Source organism: Pelodiscus sinensis, chromosome 25, assembly GCF_049634645.1.
Source record: "Pelodiscus sinensis isolate JC-2024 chromosome 25, ASM4963464v1, whole genome shotgun sequence".
Classification (NCBI taxonomy): domain Eukaryota; kingdom Metazoa; phylum Chordata; order Testudines; family Trionychidae; genus Pelodiscus; species Pelodiscus sinensis.
This window is the reverse complement of record NC_134735.1, coordinates 23702030-23717765: the sequence shown is the minus strand read 5'-3', so window position 1 is coordinate 23717765 and position 15736 is coordinate 23702030. Positions and strand designations below refer to the sequence as shown.

Genomic DNA, 15736 nt, shown 5'->3' with positions numbered 1-15736 from the left:
TGCCTTTTAAGCTTTCCCACTGAAGAATGAGAAAGCTGAGTGCATGAATCTCCTGTGCATGAGGCACATGCACTCCTTGAATGGGATTTACGATATCTTCAAGGTCTCCAAGAATCACAGTTATTGCAAAGTAAATAGCAATTTTCTCTGAGGTGTGAACTGGTCTTATGTATGTCAAAAGAGTATCAACTCTGAAAGATGACAAGTTAAGAATCTGCATTCTTTCTCTTACAATGGGAAGCAAAGAGGCTAAAGCATGGACCTGGTGCATGAACCAAAGTAAGCAAAAGTTATACTATGAATAATAGGTCATGTGAAAAGCAAATGTTTGCTTGCAAGTCTAGTGTGTGTCAGCACTAGAACTGCTAGCATGGATAGAAGCACATGAACTATGTAAATACATGCCACCAAGATAGTACAAGAACAGCCGTGGACAACCCATGGCTCATGAGCTGCATTCAGCCCCGCCCCCTACCCCCTGCCCAGGGTGTGGTTTGCGAAGCCCTCTCCTTTCCCCCCGTGGCTTGTAAAGCCACCCGCACACTCCTCCCCATGCCCCTCAAAATGTCCCTCTCCTTCCAGCTACCTATGCTCACCGGGGCAGGGGAGCCATCCGGCGCGGCCATTGAAGATGGAGTATTAAAGATGGCGTCTCGGCTTGCGGGAGCCTGATGTGGCCAAAAAGCCTCAACGCATTTTCTTAAATGGGCAGTTCTCCCCCCTTGTCTGCCCCCCTTCCCCCCAACAACTTTGCCCTGGCTCTTTGTGCTGGATCCACTGATATCTTGGCTCTTTGCTTGGAACGGGTTGTCCACCCGTGTACAACAACAACCAGCTAAGTACATAATAAAATAGTTGGAAACAACACCAATAAATCCTGGATTTACTGTATTGCTGTCCTGAACTACTACGCTCTTTAAATGGTCATTAAAATGAATCAAGTTAATATTCTTATCCCACAATTCTCCAGTCACACCCCCCATTTTACGTGGTATTAAAAGCCCCAAATATCCTTAATCTTCTGCCAAAACTTCCATTTTTCCCTTTGACTACTTTGGTTCAGCTAGGAAAATTTGAGGCACACAGAAAATGAAGAGTTAGTGTAAATATATTTACTACAAAAATAAATAGGACCTGGGCTATTTTAGGGATGCTTCTTTTTCATTTAACTCCTGAAAATGTCTAACTGAAGATGTCTAACCAGAATGCTGCATCAACCAGAAGACCCAGCTGCAGAATTTAAAGCCAGTTTACTAACAAGTAACATTGTAGTGTCCCAACCCAGCACAACAGAAATTAAGCATTCAGAAATTACCATGATGCAGCTGACAGGTGTTTAAACATTTTTTACTGGTATAATGCCAAAACAGTATAGTTGGCTGGTGGTTGCCCAAGTTAAAATAAATATTTAATCCTATTTAAAATTCTCTTAATGAATTTTGGGTTTCTGTTTATTTTTGTTGTTTGTTTTATAGGATTCACATGATGCTTTACTGGAATTTGGCAATAATAACCTCCAAATATTGGTTGACATTACTAGGGAAGGAGTGTGGAAAAATCCAGTTCTTCTTAAGATTCTATCACAGCAGCCAGTAGAAGCAGAAGAAGGTAAGAAGTGAGATTGATTTATAATGTATGAAGTTCAAAAAACTGATACACTTTTGGATTTGGATGGGGGCTGCTACTTGTTAATCCTGATTTGAACTTCTCATTACTACAGAACTTGGTTATATTTCACTTGGAGCTATATTGTGCTAACCACAAGAGAAACTGCATTTATCATGAAACTTTCTCATTGGTATGCTGCCCACCACTTATATTTACTAATATGTCCCAGCCCCAGGCCGTTTTTAACCGTGTAAATTTGAGGATCTTGGGGGAAAAAACCACCGTTTTAAAAAACAGTCTTCTGGAGAAATGTTTATTTTCTGTGAGGGTACGTCAAGACTACAGGCTTTTGTCGACAGAAGTTTTGTCGACAAAGCTTCTGTCGACAAAGCTTCTAGACTACATTCAGTTCTGTCGACAAAGCAAGCTGCTTTGTCGACATGGCAATGTAGATGCAAAGGACAGTGTTGATGCAATAATGCCTTCTGTTGACAGAACTCTGTCGACAAAAGGCGTTATTCCTCGTAAAATGAGGTTTACCAGCGTCGACAAAACTGAGTTCTGTCAACATAATGTCGACAGAACTCAGCGGTAGTGTAGACGCAGGTTTAGTTTTGTCGACAAAACCCTGTAGTCTAGACACACCCTGAAGGTAGAATTTCTCTCCTTCCCCAAAACTTCAGTAGATTGACTTTCATAAGTCTTTACCAATTCTTATCCCTGCATTCATTTGCAAATGGAGAGAATGTTAAAGGTCACTTGCAAAGGTTAAAAATAAGTTATTTCGAGTGTTGAACCTGTGGGTGTTTTATTTTAGGTGACTGAGTGCCCTGCTCCTCCAGCTGGATAATTTTGACAGCAGCACCTGGCTGGGCTGCACATGCAGTCTTCCAGTCTTGTGCCTTTGAGGGTAGTTGATTAGCGTTGTGCAGCCATCCCCCACACTTAGATGCTTCTTAGCCATCCTTTAAGTCAGAGCTACAGCAGTGCCTTCACTTGCTGTACTGGAGGGTTTCTTTTTAACAGTTTCTATATATAACAGATTAGTGTTATTAGTACGGCTGGATTAGTTGGTCAAGACTTCCTAGTTTTCTTCTCCCCATATTAAAAAATATACATATATTTGCATCACGGAATATTCCCTTGGAAATGCCAGGATCTCCTGGATTTAAACGTATGTCTTGCTGTGAGGCAGTAGCTATCGGATAGACACTCCCTCATGTGCTTGAGGGAAACATGTACCTCAAAAGTATACCATGCATGCCACTAGCTGCATCTGCTCCTCCTCTTCCATTGAGCAGGATGAGGAGAGAGAACTTTCTTCATCTCAGGTTTTTCTTGCCTCTGCAAGCCAGTATCAGATCTGAGCCACAAGAGCACAGTAGACCACACACCACACATACAGGAGTGGCTATAGCTTCAGAACTGGTTGGACACCATGAATCTAGATAATCCCTGATAGATATTTATCTAACCTGCTCTTAAATATCTCCAGTGATGGAGACTCTTCTACCTTCCTAGGTCCATTATTCCAGTGCTTAACCACCATGACAGTTAGGAAGTTTTTCCTAATGTCCAGGTTAAACCTCCCATGCTTCGTTTTAAGCCCATTGCTTCTTGGACTATCATCAGAGGTTAAGGAGAATAATTTTTCTTCCCGCTTCCTTGTAACACCCTTTTAGGTACAGGCAGTCCCCGAGTTACGCGGATCCGACTTAGGTCGGATCCGCACTTACGAACGGGGCTTTTCTCGCCCCGGAACTCGCGGGCGGCGGGACCACCCAGACGCGCAGTGGTCCCGCCACCGCGTCCTCCGGGGCAAGAAAAGCTGCTCCAGGTGTCCCTGGTCTGCTGCGGGGGTTCCCAGCAGACGAGGGACACCCCGAGCAAAGCCTTGGAGGCGCAGGACCCCGCCACCTCCAAGGCTTTGCTAGGGGTGTCCCTGGTCTGCTGGGGACCCCTCCCAGCAGACCAGGGACACCCTGAGCAGACCAGGGACACCCGGAGCAAAGCCTTGGAGGTGTGGGACCCCGCCGCCTCTGCGGCTTTGCTCCAGGTGTCCCTGGTCTGCTGGGGACCACCCCCCCCCCCCCCCCCCAGCGGACCAGGGACACCCGGAGCAAAGCCGCAGAACCCCACCGCCTCTGCGACTTTCCTCCGGGTCTCCCATGTCTGCTGGGGGTGGGGGGGGGGGGGAAGCTAGTGCGCCTCTTCCCCCCCCCCCCCCCCCCCCAGCAGACCAGGCTTTTGTTGTGGATGCCTGGGGTAGAACAGCTGGGGTGCTGCCGGGTTGGTCCTGGGGGGACCTACCCGGCAGCGCCCCAGCTGTTCTGTCCCCGGCTCCAGATTCAGCCGCTGTTGAAACCGATCAGTGGTTGATTCCAGGAAGCTGGTCAGTTTCAGCAGCAGCGGCTGAATCTGGAGCCAGTTCCGAGTTCCGTACAAATTCAACTTAAGAACAAACCTATAGTCCCTATCTTGTACGTAACCCGGGGACTACCTGTACTGGAAAACTGTTATATCCTCTCTGTTTTTTCCCCAAACTAAACAAACCCCCCAGTTCTTTCAGCCTTTCCCTCGTAAATTGTGTTTTCTAGACATTTAATCATTTTTGTTGCTCTTTGCTGGACTTCCTAAGAACATGAGAACAGCCGTACTGGGTCAGACCAAAGGTCCTTCTAGCCCAGTATCCTGTCTGCCGACAGTGGCCAACACCAGGTGCCCCAGAGAGGGTGGACCGAAGACAGGATCAAGCAATTTGTCTTCTGCCATCTCTCTCCAGCCTCTGACAAACAGAGGCCAAGGACACCATTTTGTCCCCTGGTTAATAGCCTTTTATGGACCTAACCTCCATGAAATTATCTAGCTTCTCTTTAAACTCTATTATAGTCCTAGCCTTCACAGCCTCCTCTGGCAAGGAATTCCACAGGTTGACTACACGCTGTGTGAAGAAGAACTTTCTTTTATTAGTTTTAAACCTGCTACCCATTAATTTCATTTAGTGTCCTCTAGTTCTTCTATTTAGGGAACTAACAAATAACTTTTCTTTATCCGCCCTCTTCACACCACTCATGATTTTATAGACCTCTATCATATCCCCCCTCAGCCTCCTCTTTTCTAAACTGAAAAGTCCCAGTCGCTTTAACCTCTCCTCATATGGGACCCGTTCCAAATCCCTAATCATTTTAGTTGCCCTTTTCTGAACCCTTTCCAAGGCTAAAATGTCTTTTTTGAGGTGAGGAGACCACATCTGTACACTATATTCAAGATGTGGGCGTACCATAGTTTTATACAGGGGCGGTAAGATATTCTGGGTCTTATTTTCTATCCCTTTCCTAATAATTCCTAGCATCCTATTTGCCTTTTTGACCGCTGCTGCACACTGCGTGGAAGTTTTCAGAGAACTGTCCACGATAACTCCAAGATCTTTCCTGATTTGTCGTAGCCAAATTTGCCCCCATCGTACTGTATGTATAGTTGGGGTTATTTTTCCCGATGTGCATTACTTTACACTTATCTACATTAAATTTCATTTGCCATTTTGTTGCCCAATCACTCAGTTTGGTGAGATCTTCTTGGAGTCCCTCACAGTCTGCTTCTGTCTTCCTCTTCCATATGCTTTCTGAAATGTGGTGTCCAGAACTGGACACAGTACTCCAGTTGAGGCTTAATGAGCATAGACTAGAGCAGAAAAATTATTACTTGCTTACTACACTTTTGTTAATACATCCCAGAATGTTACCTTTTTTCACAACAGTGTGACACTGCTGTAAAAAATGTGTTTGTGGTACACTGACCCTAAGATCCTTTTCTGCAGTACTCTTTCATATACAGTCACTTCCCATTTTATGTGTGCAACTGATTGTTCCTCCTTAAGGGGAGTATTTTACATTTGTCCTTACTGAACTCCATCCTGTTTACCTCAAGCCATTTCTCCAGTTAGTCCAGATCATTTTGAATTATAACCCTGTCCTGCAAAGCACTTGCAGCCCATCCCAGCTTGGTATCATCCACAAGCTTTATGAAAGTACTTTGTCATTATCTAAATCCATTGATGTAGACCCATGGTCACCAACCCATCAATCGCGATTGATTGGTCGATCGGGAGAGCTCGACCAGTCCCTCAAGAAGCTCCACTACCTACCTCCAGCAACAATGAAAGTAGTGCTGGCTTCCTGCAGAATGGAAGGAAGTCTGACAGCTGTACGCCACTTCCAGGGTTTCAGGAAGTGCACTTTCTGCTCCCCCTCCCTCAAACAGCTGATGCGGTACCAGACCCAAGTCTGTGGAGTGCCAGGGACTTGCTGTACAGAGGGAGGAAGGGGAGTAGGAGTTCTCAGAGGAGGCATGTGCCGGGGCTTCCCTTCTCTGGAGGGGGAGGGAGGAAGAGTCCTGGGAGGAAGCATGCGCCAGGGCTTCCCACCTCTGGGGCAGGGGGGAGGAGGAGGAGGGAGTCCTAGGAGAAGGTGCATGCTGGAGCTTCCCTTCTCTGCAGAGGGGGGAGGAGTCCCAGGAGGAGGCGCTTTCCAGAGCTTCCCTCCTCTGCCGGGGGGGGAGGGGGGGGTGGTGAGACCCGGGAGGAGGTGCATGCCAGGGCTTCTCTCCTCTGCGCAGAGGGAGGAGTCCCTGGAGAAGGTGCGTGCTGGGGACTCCCTGCCCCAGGCACCCTGTCCTAGTACCTACTGGCACCCTGTCTCCTGCCCCAGCACCCACGGGCACACTGTCCCCTGCCACAGCACCTACTGGCACCCTTCCCCAGTACCATGTCCCCTGCTCCCACCAGGACAGTTGGGGCCATATTACTGAGGCTTGGGCGGGGGAGCGGGGGGGTTTGGAGGAGGTTTTTTTTTTTGCATCTCACTTGCATGGCAACAACTAACTTTTCTGTGAGTCAGGTTCTCCACCCTTCTCATAAATAAAGATAGTGCTGAATTTTTTTGTGTTAACATAATATTTTATTTAAAAATGAAGCCTGGCCAACAAACCCTCAGTTGGGGCCAAGCCCCCATCTGGTGCAGCATCATAACACTCCTGCACCACCCCACCCCCTGACCCTAGATCTGAGCCTATCATACACTGGAACCCCCTGTCCAGAGCCTCTTTCATCCCCAAACTCCTGCACCCCCACATCCTCAGTCTTCTGCCACAACACTTCTGCACCATCCACACACTGCAAATCTGTGTCCTGAACCCATCATACTCCCAACCTCCGTGCTTTGAGCTCCTCCCACACCACAACCAAACTCCTGCGTCCTCACATCCACAAGCCTGCAGCTTGCTCAGTACCCCAACCCTCCACCTGACCCCAACACTCTCCAGCCAGGAGCCTCCTCCCCGAGCCAGCGTCCTCTTCTCCACCTCCTCCTGCATCCAAATTCCCTCCCAGAGCTTTTACCTCTCACCCCTTCCCACACTCAAATCCCTCATTCCCATCCCAGAGCCCACATATCCTGTCTCCCACCAGTGAGAGTACGGCTGGACTGCAGGAGTTTTTCTGGGATTCCAGAGGTATCCTGGAAAAACTCTTCCGTGTCCAGGGACGTGTTTGTTCTTCTGCTTTTTTTTTAGCGGAAGAGCAAACATGCTCTTTCGGTAACCCCTGTATTCCTCGTTCCACAAGGAATAAGGGGGGTCCTGAAAGAAGGGTTTTTTCTGACATTTGGCCCGGTTTAGATAAGCTAAACGTTGGAAAAACCTCTTTCTACAGAAGAATCGAAAAAAAGTGGCAGTGTAGTCATACCCTGAGAGTGTATAAGGGCTGGGGATAGCAAGTGATGGAGAAGAGAAGAACAGAGAGGGTGGGGCTTCAAGGAAGCGGTGAGGTCTTGGGGGAAGGATGGGGCAGTAGATCTTGGCTTGTTCTGACATTTAAAAAGTGATCTTGGGTTGGAGACCACTGATGTAGATGTTGAACAGAGCCAGTACCGAAGTTGATCTCTGGGGAACCCCACTTGTTATGTCCTTTCAATATGACTGAGCCATGGATAACTACTCTCTGAGACTGGTTATCCAACCAGTTATAGTAGCCCCATTTACTATATTGTATATTGAAATGGTCATGTAAAACTGTATTAAATGCTTTACTGAAGTCTAAGTATACGACTGTGACGTAGTGGGGGTAACTTGCTAACTCACTGGCTACTGTCTGTAGCACCACCGAGCAAGACAGGCGATGAGTCATTATGCAAAGAGGGTATCTCAACCCGTCTGACCAGCTACCCCTGATGGAGAGGAACAAAGGAAGGTGGATGCTGCCCCTGGCTGGGGGGCAGGGCTGGAGGAGAGTGAGTTAGTTTCTGTCTGGGAGCACGGAGGAAGCAGCCTCAGCAACAGGCTGGGGGGTTTAGAAGCCGAGACCCCTGCCCCATATCAAGGGGGGCTGAGGCATCCTAGGCCTGCCCTGTAACCTGATGACATCTGTGCTGTGCGGTATACTAGAGAAGCAATAAACCACCTCTATTCTACTGGCTGGCGGAGTCTGTTCGTGCCATTTCGGGGGTGCAGGAGACGGGGGACCCCCAATGCGCCGTCACGACGACATATGCCAATCCCCCCTTATCAGCAAGGCTTGTTATCCTATCAAAGCTATCAAGTTGTTTTGACATGATTTGTTCTTTATAAATCAATGCTGACTGTTACCTATCACCTTATATTCTAGATTGGGTGGGGAACCTTTTTTGGGTCAGGGGCTGCTGACTCACAGAAAAATCAGTCGGGGGCTGCACACAAGTGGGGGGGGACCACTAAAAACTAACCAAAACCCCGAGGTTAGGGGGGCCCAGCCTACTAGATGTTGCATGCTCCAGCCCTGTGGGGAGATGGCGGGGGGACTGAAGTGCCAGTGGAGGCTACCCAGTGCTGGGCGGAGCCCTGAGCCTCATGGGCTGGATCCAGGCAAGCTGGGGTCCGCATCCAACTCCCAGGCCTTAGCTTCCCCACCCCTTTTCTACATGTTCCATAGATTAGTTCCATTGATTTCCTGTCACAGAAGTGAAGCTGTGACTGGTCTATAGTTTCCTGGGTTGTCCTTATTTCCCTTTTTATAGATGGACACTATCTTTGCCCTTTTCTAGTCTTCTCTGACTTTGAAACGACGATAGTTAATTGAGGAGGTAACTGAGCCATTAACTTCTTCAGTATTCTAGGAAGCATTTGATCAGGCTCTGGTGACTTGAAGACCTCTAATTTTCTAAAAAAGTGGCGAGGAGTCCTGTGGCACCTTATAGACTAACTGCAGTGTAGGAGCATAAACTTTCCTGGGCAAAGAAAGCTTATGCCCTGCATCTGACGAAGTGGGTCTTTGCCCACGAAAGCTTATGCTCCTACACTGCAGTTAGTCTATAAGGTGCCACAGGACTCCTCGCCGCTTTTGCAGATTCAGACTAACACGGCTACCCCTCTGATACTTAATTTTCTAAGTAATTTTTAACTTCTTCTTTACCTATTTTAACTTCTGACCCTACCTCATATTCTCCAGCATTCACTATGCTAGGCACCCAATTGCCAGCAGACTTCTTGGTGAAAACCAAAACAAAGATGTCATTAAGCACTTCTGTCACTTCCACATTTCCTTTCTACCCCCACTCCCTCTTCATTGAATAACAGTTCTGCTCTGTTCTTGATCTTCCTCTTATTTCTAATGTATTTGTAGAATGTTTTTTTGTTGGCCATTATGTCCTTAGCAAGTTTGAGCTTGTTTCGTGCCTTGTCCTTTCTAATTGTGCCCCCTGCATACTTATTTGTTTATATTCATTCTTTGTACTTTGACCTAGTTTCTACTTTTCATGGGACTCCTTTTTAATGTTGAGATCATTCAAGATCTCCTGGCTAAGCTGGTGGTCTCTTGCCATACTTTGTATCTTTTCTACACTATGGAATAGTGTGCTCTTGCGCAAGAACACGTCCATACTGCCATGTGCGAGCTGTGCTTTTGCGCAAGAGCATCCATGGCAGTGTAGAAGCTCTCTTGCGCAAGGAAGCTCCAATGGCTATTTTAGCCGTAAGGATTTCTTGTGCAAGCATCCACTCTGCCCTCTTGCGCAAGAGAGCTTACACCTGTTAGAAAAGAGCATAGCTCTTGCGCAAGACACCCTCTCTTACCACGCCATACCGTAAATTTCCTTGTGCAAGAGCAGGTGGACAGTGTGTAACAGCTGTATTTGTGCAAGAAGCCACGAGTGTAAACATAGCCTTAGAGGGAACACTTCCCCTAGCCTCTCTGCCCCGGAGTTAATGTCACACACATTGGGTTAATGCAATTGCAGGGAAGTTGCATGAGGTGGGTTTGGTGGGGGCCAAACTAGTCCCTCTTGGTAGGAGGATGGTGGGAAAAGTCCTTCGATAGGGGTGACATGACACCTTTTACTTCTGGTCATGTGTCCATCTTGCCCCGAGCATGTTACCTCCAGACGCCTGGTTAACAGCGGTCAAGGAGTGTGGCTAATGTGGGTCGGGGCGTGGTTAACAGAGGTTAGGGGGAGTGGCTAATGGGGCACCACCAAAAATTATACAAACCTGCCGCCCCTGCCTATTGTCTATTCAAAATTAACTCAACCTTTCCTCCCATCTAAGGGGCACAGATATACAGTCACCTTAAGCGAAGCACCCACAGTGACATTGCTCAAATAAGAAGAGAGGGTTTCTCGCCTAGGGCAGTTACTGAGTTTCTTCGAGATGTGTCCCTGTGGGTGTTGCGCTACCCCCTCCTGTCCTCTATTTTGGAATTTTAATTGGCTCTCTGTGGTAGAGGGGGAACTGAGTGTTGCTGGGAGGGGAAGGAGTGGCTGTGCAACACTAATAAACTACCCTGACAGGTGTGAAATAGGGGGAAGCACATGTGCCACCCACCCAGGAACTGCTGTTGAAATTCTCTGGCTTGGAGGCACAGGGCACTCCATCACCTAAAGAAGAGCACTCTCTGGATGGATTCCCCCCTCCCCCCCCAGTAGGGGACATCTCTTGAAGAACCTCAATTACAGCATAAAGTAACATGCTTGTTTTCTCGTTTAGGACTGTGTTTCTCAGTGAGGATGGTAAGTATTGGGTAACTGACTAATTGAATAGTCGATGCGTTTTTGCATTGACTATTTGATTAGTTGATAGTGCCTCCACTTTTGAAGTGTAGCAACAGCTCTAGAAGTGTTGATACATTTCAAAAGTGAAAGCTCTGAAGCCTGGGGTCAGCGGGAGACTCCCCCATTGACCCTGGGCTCTGTAGAGCGCTGCTGCTTTGAAATGCCGCAAGGAGCCTGAAACCGGGCTCCTCGTGGTGTTCAAAGCAGCAGTGCCAGTGTGCAGGCTCCACACTGCATTTCAAAGCGGCAGCACTGCACGGAGCGCTGCCGCTTCGAAATGCTGCGAGGAACCTGATGCCAGGCTCCCTGCAGCATTCAAAGTGGCAGCGCTGCACAGAGCAGCTGACCCTGGTCTCAGTGTGCCTCTGCCACTTTGAAGTACCTGCCTCTTCTTCCCCCACCCTTGCTGCCTCCATCTGATAGAGGCAGCAAGGGTGGGGAAGCAACTAGTTGACTATCCTATTAGCATTTGCTTGTGAAGTGACTAGTCCTTCACATCCCTATTTCTCAGTGAACCAGTACCAGTCCCGTGCAAGTCAGCAAACACTGACTAAAGCAATTCTTTATTAAAGAGTAACAATTATCTCCTAGCACAAGAACTAGGGTCACCAAATGAAATTAATGGGCAGCAGGTTTGAAACACACAGAAGTATTTCTCAGATAATACACAATCAGTGGAACTCCTTTGGCAGAGGATGTTGTGAAGGCCAAGACTATAAGTGTTCAAAAAAGAGCTAGGTAAGTTCCTGGAGGATAGGTCCATCAATGGCTAGTAGCAAGGATGGGTAAGGATGGTGTCCCTAGACTGTATGCCAGAAGCTGGGAATGAACAACAGGCAATGGATCATTTGGTGATTACCTGTTATGCTCATTGCCTCTGGATCATCTGGCACTTGCCTCTGTCAGAAGACAGGATCCTGAACTACAGGGACCTTTTATCTGATCCAGTATGACTGTTCAACCTCATGAGGGTGATAAAAGGTCACTATTTATTTTTTACTAGGGCCTATGAGCCCTAGTCTGTGTTCCTGTAATCTGAACACTTGAGTAACCACTCAGATGAGATTGAAATGCTACTCAACTGATTAGCAGAGCACCCACAATGCTCACAGCCAGCAGCATGCATTTCTACTGGTGGTGCACATTCACACATTTCCGTGCACATAACAAAATTTGTGTTGCACATGTATGGAAAAAATTAGAGGGAACACTGTCCCTAGTTATGGACCAGAACCCAGTTGCGCTAGGTGCTATACAGACACAAAACAAAATGATGGTGTCTACCCCAAGGAACGTGCAATCTAATTACAAGACAAAAGATACCAGGTGTAAGGTGGGTAAAAAGGACCCAATGAGACAATATTGGCCATCATGATGAATAGTCTGAATAGCAGCAGCCTAATCATTCTAAGCATGATGGCAAAGAAGAGTTTTGAGTAGAAATTAAAGGTTGAGGTAGCTTTGCAGAAGTTTGCAAGGAGCCATCACAAGCGTATGGGACATCATGAGAGAAAGAACAGAGGTGCTTGTTGGAAAATGTAAGTGGGCTTTGAAGGCTGGCTTGTGGGCTGATTGGAGACTAGCATCAAGAACTTGATAGGGAATGAGAAATTATGGTTACGGTAGAAACTTGCCATGAAAGGCCTTAAAAGTGAAGACAAACAGTATGTTTCTCCCTCCCCACAAGAGAAATGGAAGCCAGAGGAGGTGATAAAAGAAAGGAATGCTATTGTCCAAGGAAATTGATCTTTGCAGCAGCATTCTGAATGGATATGAGCCAGGCTAGACTGTGTTTGTAGGTCATAGAAGAAGATAGCGGAGTAACTACAATGTGGGGAGATTTCTAAACTGATCAGGAGTTTTAGTGGTGCGGATTAATCAGAAAGGCTAGATCATTCAGAAGTTGCACAGAAAACTGTCAAAATTCCTCCTTGCTTCCAATTTGCTATTCTCCCCACCTTTGAGCAGAGAATAGCCACTCTACAGTGAGTGTTCGGTGTCAGCCCCCCGAACTTTCTTTATGCTCCATGTGTAATATAGCTTACTTTAGTAGCCATTAGAATTTGAAACTGAACTGAAATTAATTTTAGTACATCCCTTGATATTTTTGATGACGGCAGAGGCTTTACTATGTTTTAGTACAGGGGTGTCCAAACTTTTTTCAAAGAGGGCCAAATTTGATGAAGTGAACATGCGTGAGGGCCGACCATTTTGCCTGACATTCTTTGAACCATTAAAATTAAATGCAAATTAACTATTTTATGCAAAGTTTATTGCAAACGGCATACTTTTCATTTCGTCACATGGATGACAAATCTAAACAGGTGTTAAATCACTCTGCCTTTCATATCTGAAGGCCAGATGAAAAAAAAATCCAGGAAGCTGAAATATGTCAGGAACATTGTAAAGTACATTACATATTATTGGTAATAAAGGTTGTCTGTCAACTTTTAAGTTCAAAAAATATGAACAGGAACATAACACCAAGTATACATGTTGTGTCCAAATATATTTAACTGATTTAGACCAACTGACATTAACTGAGATTTTACAATGTATTCATCTCAATACATATGGATTAGTTGGGGGCCATAAAAGATAGATATTGCCAAATTACCTGTGGGGCCGTATTAAACCGGAACACGGGCCGCAATTGGCCCGCGGGCCGGACTTTGGACATGCCTGTTTTAGTACTAACATGCTTTTGTTACTGTAGCACAGTGGTCACCAACCAGTAGATAGGGATATACCAGTAGATAGATCTTGGACCCTTTGACAGGTGCTCCTGACTAGTTTGGCCACGAAGCTACGACGAGCTGGCACTTCAGTTGCCCCTCCACCCACTGCCCTGCTGCTCTTGCCCTCTGCCTTGGCGTTGCACCCCTAGGAGTCTCCTGCTTGCTGTGCAGGCTGTGGGAGTGAGAAGGGGGGCACTGATGTCAGGGTGTCCCTCCTCCCCCCACTCCTGTACCCTAGCTCCACACAGAGAGAAGAGGATGGAGGGAACTTGGCAATGAAAATCTGTCATTCTCACAAACGCACGCTGTCCTTTACTCTCCTCTTTCGACCAACACACATGTGGGTGGTTATCTCTTTTACTGCTTGCAAAGTGTGTTATTTTGGGGTTTTGACTGGTCTGTGCATTTCATCATTTTCATTTCTTTTACTCTTGTATTTTAGTCTAACTCTAATCTGTTGTGGCTGGAGTACTTAGCCACTTCCAGGAGCAGCATTTACCATAGGGATGTCATGTGCCTGCAGCCGTTGAGAGAGGCAGAGCAAGCGGTCTCTGCATGTTGTCCTTGCCTTCAGAAACTACTACTGCAGCTCCTATTGATCAATAATGGGGAACAATGGCCAGTAGAAGCTGTGGGCTCAATGCCTGTAGATGGGGGGCAGCACATGGTGCCATGGCTGTACATGCCAGCTGCTTTCAGAAGTGATGCAGGTCCAGGGCAGGAATAAGCTTGCCTTAACCCCACTGCTTCACCACCTGGAAGCAGGGCTGGATTACCCAGTAGGCAGACGAAGCACGTGCTTAGGGCACCAAAAAAGCAGGGGCACCAAAAAAAAAAAAAAGATTTTACAGTATAGTATTGTTTTTATTTTGAATTTCATATGGGGCGGGGGGGAGGTCAATATAATCTTTTCAGTGCTTAGGGCCTCTAAAGGTCTTAATCTGGCCGTGCCCGGAAGCAGTCTCTGTTAATAGTGCCCAGCCAGAGCCTGCTTCCTAAAGCCTTGTCCCAGCCCTGAAGCTCCCCCTGCACCCAAACTCCTTCCCAGAGCTTGCACCCTGAAACCTCTCCTGGACCCCAATCCCCCACCCTGGGCTAAGCCTGGAGCCCCTCCCACAGGCCAAACCCCTTGGCCCAAGACTAGAGCCTGCACCCTAACCCACTATCCCAGCCTGGTGGGAGTGAGGATGGGGGAGGAAGAAGGATGGAGTGAGCAGGGTGAGTCCTTGAAGCAGAGGTGGGGCCTCAGAAGGGGTGGGAAGGAAGCAGGGCAAGGTATTTGGGTTTGAGGTCGATCTTCCATTGACTTAAATTGAAAAAGTGATCTTGTGGTTAAAAAGGTTGGAGACCACTGCTGTAGTGATTGCTGCTGCTATACATTGGAATTGAGGGAGATGGGCGGACTTGATCCATGGAGGTGGAACATTGTCCAGAAAGAGGGGGAGCAGAGAGGATCTATTTGTGGACATGTACAGAGACATGAATAGGGAATATTGTTGAATTTACTAGTTAGTTGAACTGAAAATGAAGATCGCAGTTCAAAGACATATTGTGTGTCTGATGCAGTTAGGCTCTCACTGCTAGCAGCCCACCAGTGCGTTGATGGTACCCAAAGGCTGAATGCCTGGGTGTTTTAATATATAAGCATCTGAACAGAGTCAAGTCATTGTTCGCTGTCTTGGGGGTCCCTAGGCATGCCTTTCTCTACAACCCTCTCCTGAGAGCTGCAAGCTCTCCAGTAGCCTAGTATCTGAGCTAGGTGTTGATTCCACAGACTCTACTGTAGTTTTAAACAGATGGTCTCCCAGAATCTCATTTGAAGGTGGCTTACATTTTTAAAGCTCTACTTGTTAAATGGAGCATACAGTCACTCCCCGAGTTGCGAATGGTCGAGTTACGACCGTTCACACTTACAACCAAAGCTCTCATAGAGCAGTCGTAAAGGCGGTCCCCGAGTTACAAACGTGACCCGCGCTTATGAACAGCGCGGTCATGTGTAATTCAGCAGGGTCTGAGTATGAACGGATCGAGTTATGGCCAAGAGTTTGGTCTATAACTCGTTCATAACTCGGAGAGAGGCTGTACTTAGAAGATTTACCCGCCATTGCTTGGGTCCTTTAATGAAAATCATTTAATTTTCATTTTTCTTCCTTTAAATCATTGTTCTGGAGTGGAGCTGGGAATGGAGGGATTCAGTATGCAGACTGCCCTGGGAGAGAGGACCAGCCCTCGCTCACCAGCAGGTTGGGGACAGGTGAGAAGCACCTGTCCAGGGCTGCTGCAGTGGACACAGATAGGGGAGGGGTGCATGTCCAC

The 15736-nt window shown here is 47.1% G+C and overlaps 1 protein-coding gene across 1 annotated transcript in view; it reads left to right on the top strand.

Moving 5' to 3' along the window:
• Positions 1-15736, top strand: part of RLF (RLF zinc finger) — a 119235-nt gene that overhangs the window by 38201 nt on the left and 65298 nt on the right. The window contains exon 4 of the mRNA XM_075909195.1: positions 1476-1608. Coding sequence (XP_075765310.1) covers positions 1476-1608 — 133 coding nt within the window. The remainder of the gene's footprint in view (positions 1-1475; positions 1609-15736) is intronic.